Below are 5,902 nucleotides of genomic sequence, written 5' to 3' on the forward strand. Positions count from 1 at the left end.
CGACTGTATACATTGGGAGTGGAAGAATTGCCCCACCGCTTGGAAAGGAATGTATTCACGAGGAACCGGAAAACCAACAATTGTGTTGGAGGCAGTGGCTTCTTATGACCTATGGATATGACACGCGTTTTTTGGAGCTCCATGTACTATGAACGATCTTAATATTCTTGATCGATCACCCGTTTTTGATGACATTATTAACGGAATAGCGCCACAACTAAACTTTTATGTTAATGGTAATCCGTACCATTTGGCATATTATCTCACGAATGGTATATATCCGAAATGGGCGACTTTTATTCAATCTATCCGACTACCAAAAGGTGAGAAACATTCATTATTTGCTAAAACCCAAGAATCAGTTCGAAAAGATGTTGAGCGTGCCTTCGGAGTCCTGCAAGCTAGATTTGCCGTTGTCAGAAATCCGTCTAAGTTATGGGATAAAGAGAAAATAGGAAATATTATGAGAGCATGTATCATACTCCATAATATGATTGTCGAAGATGAACGGTCATCATTTACTCAGTATAAAAAATTTGAGTTTTAAGAAAGAGAAGAAGTGGATACATTTTCCGTCAACATGCCTTCGAATCTCGGCAGTACAATGGATCGTCGAACGAGCCTTCGGAATAGACAAGCCCATGAACAATTAAAAAATGATCTGATTGAAAAAATATAGGCTAAATTTGGACATTTTCCAAATAACATATAATTTATAAGTTTCTATGATTTGAATAAGTTGTGTGTTTGCTTTTATTTCTGAAGTTTGTACTTTTTTTTTAATGAAATGTAATAAAATGTTTGTAATTTTCTATTAAATGAATAAATTTGTTTTTCTTATTAGTTATTCAACTTATAATGGTAATATGTTTTATCTTATATATGTTACTAGTTATTTCAAAAAAAAAAAATTTAACCTAAGGACCAACAAAAAGTCTCACCAATAATCACCATTTTCATTAAAAGTCTTTAACAATGTCCTAATCTAGAAATAACAATAAAAAACTCTAAGGACCACCAAATAAGTTCCATTGATAATCATGCTCTTAGGGTCCAAATGGTGAGATATGGAACTAAGAGGAATAGTCCTACTTATTCCTTATAAAATACATCATTTAAAGGAAATTTTTGCTGCGTTTGATTCCTTGTCATTCCTTGAATTTTAAGGAACTATAGAAAAAAAACATTCTTTATCAAAATTGATATGTAACAAAAGGAATAAATATTCATTTTTCATTCCTTTTATTTTATTCATATTCATTCTTTTTCTACTCATTTTTGTTTATATTTTAATAGTCACCAGTGGTCACATAATACAAAGACCTGCAGTGATGATGCGAATAGATTTACTGTTTGGTTACATAATATTTTACGCATCAATCACCGCCGGTCTTTACCTAGTAGTTATTAATTGAGTTTATAATCTATTCACGAGTTTGATTTGGCGCTAGAGATATGATTATCGAACTTGTTATAATTTCATGGACCAAAGCCTACATTTTGGATTAAAAAGCTTCTAAAATGAATGTGATGTAAGATTATAAAATAGAGTAATTGGTAAGAATGCACCCAAAAACCCATATAATTTGCCATATATCCTTGTTTCGTTTTAATATTTTTATGACTATAATACCCTTATCTCTATCTCTCTCCCTTTTCCCTTTTATGTGTTCTAATCTCTTTATCTCTCGTATAGATTCTTTAAACCATCTTCTAATTCAACACAAATCTTTATTTTTTTATTCTGATTCTTTTCACATCCATAATGCTAATCTTATTATCTCACCACAATTCCAATGTTTCTAATTTTGACTCACAATCAACTTTTAGATAATATATACGTTAGTAGGTATTTTATTACTTACCTGCTATTATTTAGATTTTAATGGATTCTTAATCGATACATGAAGTGTTAGCTGTTACAAATAGATTTGAGGCTATTTGATAGATAACTAATTAATTGTTAATAGTTTCATTAACTGATATATGATTTGTTAGTCGATACATTTGTTTGATACATAGATTGTTAGATGATACTGAAATTATTAGTTGATATGTTAGTTAGTATGTAGATTGTTACCTGCTATGTAAATATTTAGCTGATAAATCTAGAGTTACTTATTTTCGTTAAAGCATGAGGGTATTTTCGTCCATACAATGTCAAAAAATTACTCATTTTTGGGTTATCCATAATTACGGGCATTCAGCTAATTTGAACTTTAATTTGGTATATTCTACACATTCACTCTATAAAATAATAAAAACTGAAAGTCTTCTAGTTGACTATTTTAAGATCCGATCCCAAGGAAAACTATCTTGTTCTGGATTTTTTCGTACGAATTTATTAATTGCAAATCTCAATTTCACGTTGGGAAAAAAGCAATAATGATGTCATGTCACATATAGAATGGATGAGATTAACGCACTAACTAAATTAAATAGCTTTAATTATTTAGCAGAGGGACATGCATAATACTATAATCCGAAGTTCTCGCCATGAAATTATGCACCTACACGTACGTACAAAGCTTAATACCAACAAGCCCCGCTTCTTATATCTCATACATATTAACATACTATTTCTTTATTTGACCAAAAAAAAAAATTAACATACTATTTCCAGTTCAAACCAACATCAACTGTATATAATACACAACAGATTGGTGACTTTGGTTTATGCTACACTACACACGTCTGCTAGATAGGTCGGTTTGGAGCATATAGAAAAATAAAATATCGGCATATGTTTTCTAAAATTTTATGGGGTAATGTATTTATTTTTTTGTTAAAAGGTTTTTCTTATGGGGTAATGTATATAAAAACATAAATCCATAAACTGTTAAAATAAAAACATAAATCCATAAACTGTTAAAAAATATATTTTTTATTTTAATATAAATTGTCTGTAGCGCATAAAATTTCAGAATTGGCTTTTTGATTAAGTAGTGAGATCTAGAAACAACAGATAAGAAGACTTTGCAACGTCTTTTAACATCCATCATAGTAACTGCACTTTTCCTAAGAAGTTGCACGAAGATCGTAATTAATATTCTCACTACCCTAGCATGAGGGCTACGCGCGAATACAATTCCATAACACCAAACAAATTTGACTTCAAGAAAATATCCTCACCGGTCACCATCCTAGAATGTATGAAGTTGAAAATTTCAAGATTCGAGAGGAAAATTGAAGACAATAGACTCATATTATTTAGTAATCCAGTTCGTTATATATCTTTGGAAGCTTTGATTTGAGGCCTCTGATGTTGTATTGAGGGGAAAAAAATATACTCTTCTGGTACGTTTTGAACTATGCATTTAGTTTTTTTTTTTTTTTATAAACTCTATTCACTTTCTGATCGGTCCCGGGATGAACACACTTACTATTTTGAACTATGCATTTTAAGTCCTAAGGCCATGTTTATTGGAGGTTCTTAGGATGATATTCTTACCGTAATATAAGAACCGTCTCTTAACTTTAACTAATTAAGAGACGATTCTTAGTTTTTCTTAGTTAAAGCTAAGAAACGCTCTTATATTACGGTAAGAACCTCACCCTAAGAACTCCGGTAAACATGCCCTAATGCATTTAGTTTAAAACACATCATTTACAAGTTGAAAAGATATACACACATCGATGGTCTTCTGTATTTCACATGGTAGCATACACGTGACGGGAAATTTCCTGGACCCTAATGCCCAAATATTGATATTATAACAAAATATTTTATAATGTTAAAGAAACTCCATCGAATGTATCCATGATTCCATTGGTAACTCCGGTTTAATTACTTTTAAAGGCCAAACAAGTGCTTTATTAGTTAAGAAGGATTAGTTTTGTCTTAACGATAAACTGATTATTTAAAGAAAGTCAAAGCTAGCTTTAGATGCGTACGAGAGTGAATAATACAAATAGTAAACGAAGTTCTGATCAGCAAAATGGAATTTGACTTTAGCAGTTCAAACTTCAAAGTTTTAAAACAAATACAGAGGTCTGAATTTCATCTCTATTAATGGGCATGGATCTTTCTCTCAAGCTCGAAAAAGAGAAAGATGAAGAAAGATCTACACATATCTGTGAGAGGGAAGACGAAGAAAAAGAAGATGCTAGTGAAGATAAAGATGAAAAAATGGTGAAAGAAGACGAAATTGAAGATTCTTGTTTACGTTCAAAAACCCGAGAAGAAGAAAAAGAATGCGAAGAGGTACTTACGATACGTCTAAATATACATCAGAACATTTTGTGTGATAATATGTTAACATCTATGGATGGAGATCAGCTCTTGCAGATGCAGATCGAAATGGAACATGTGAAAGAAGAGAATACGAGGTTGAGGAAGCTTGTAGAGCAAACCCTCCAAGATTATCGCCAGCTCGAGATGAAATTCCCGGTAATCGATCAAACCAACAAGATGGTGAGAGAATCTTGTCTTTTCATACACATTAATTTCACAAGTAGTGTGATAATTAACACTTAAACATTTATATATAACTTGATGTCTCTTTTTAACTTAGGATCTTGAAACGTTCCTTGGAGCACAAGCCAAGGATCGGAAAAGAGGAGTGGAAAGATATGATTCCTTGAATTTGGTAGACGGAGAATTAGGGCTTTCACTTTCTTTGCAGAAAAAGCAGAAACAAGATAAATACTCACAACGTGTCGTAACGTCTTCTCCGGGGAATAGAAAAGCCAGGGTATCTGTGAGAGCCAGATGTGACACACCAACGGTGAGTTCCATTATATATATATCTGATCTAAGACTCAATTTGGAGAAATGTAACATAAAACTATATAAAATTTTATGTATATGTATATGTGTAGATGAATGATGGATGCCAATGGAGAAAGTACGGTCAAAAAACGGCGAAAGGGAATCCATGTCCAAGAGCTTATTACCGATGCACCGTGGCTCCAGGATGTCCCGTTAGGAAACAGGTAAGCTCTCTGCGAGAAGTTCAAATATGTACTACATAACCAAATTTATGATTTTATTTACAAAAATAACAGAAATTTTAGTATTTTATTTACTAGATTTGAAAATGCATGTGATGCCACTAGTATAAATCAGTAAACTACATGTCATGATTTTATTTTATGTCTATATATAGTTTTTGTCGTTATATGCAATGTGTGTATATAGTTATTAAAGAGTTGTAAGCATTTGTGAAGGTGCAAAGGTGTTTAGAAGACATGTCGATATTGATAACAACCTACGAAGGGACACATAACCATCCACTTCCGGTAGGAGCAACAGCAATGGCTTCCACTGCCTCTGCTTCTCCATTCTTGCTACTGGATTCTAGCGACAACCTCTCTCATCCTTCCTATTTGCAACAAAATGGCAGCAACAATCAATCATTAAGAAGCTTGATCAACTTTGATGATTCTTCATTTAGAGGAGGTGACCATGTTTCTTCTTCCCAAAACCGACTAAACTGGATGATGTAGATTCTCAACATCTATCATCACTTTCTTTTGTAAGTGAAGTCAACATCATGTATTCCTGTATTTTCTTGGGTCTTATTTTTAAAACATTTATGCCTCGCATATTCAAAACTGAGGTTGAAGATGGTTTAGTTTGATGTTCATCTTTTTATAAAAAAAGTAAGGCTATATAAAGTTAAATAACATTGTTACAAAAAGTACAACACGCGAAGGGATGAAAAGATTACATATACGAATCGCGACACGCCCGTGATAGAATCATTTGATACACATCGCTTAGAATTCTCCAAGAACATATAACTAAAGTTGATCAATCTCTAGATGAGACAGTATTATATAAACTACGGAGAACTGAATATTGTAAAGAATAAATTTGATAAAATTATACCAAAGATTAAGAAAAGGATGATACAACTGCAGAGTCGAAATATTATCTCTTTACTTAACTCAAAATACG

The 5,902-nt window shown here is 32.2% G+C and overlaps 1 protein-coding gene across 1 annotated transcript; it reads left to right on the top strand.

Annotated features, from left to right (window-relative positions):
• Positions 1-3,622: 3,622 nt before the first annotated feature.
• Positions 3,623-5,625, top strand: LOC106365056 (probable WRKY transcription factor 9). Its single transcript, XM_048747817.1, has 4 exons — positions 3,623-4,414; positions 4,515-4,727; positions 4,822-4,935; positions 5,170-5,625. The coding sequence occupies exons 1-4, from the start codon at positions 4,013-4,015 to the stop codon at positions 5,446-5,448; spliced, it is 1,008 nt and encodes a 335-aa protein (XP_048603774.1). The 5' UTR covers positions 3,623-4,012; the 3' UTR covers positions 5,449-5,625.
• The last annotated feature ends 277 nt before the right edge of the window (positions 5,626-5,902 follow it).

The sequence above is a fragment of the Brassica napus genome, chromosome C2, assembly GCF_020379485.1.
Source record: "Brassica napus cultivar Da-Ae chromosome C2, Da-Ae, whole genome shotgun sequence".
Classification (NCBI taxonomy): domain Eukaryota; kingdom Viridiplantae; phylum Streptophyta; class Magnoliopsida; order Brassicales; family Brassicaceae; genus Brassica; species Brassica napus.

What these genes read in the sequence shown, in the direction of transcription:
- LOC106365056 (XM_048747817.1), top strand. Translation starts at nt 4,013, where the DNA reads ATGGGCATGGATCTTTCTCTCAAGCTCGAAAAAGAGAAAGATGAAGAA. An exon ending in CCAGATGTGACACACCAACG is followed by an intron (nt 4,728 to 4,821) that starts GTGAGTTCCATT and finishes GTATATGTGTAG; the next exon opens with ATGAATGATGGATGCCAATG. An exon ending in GATGTCCCGTTAGGAAACAG is followed by an intron (nt 4,936 to 5,169) that starts GTAAGCTCTCTG and finishes GCATTTGTGAAG; the next exon opens with GTGCAAAGGTGTTTAGAAGA.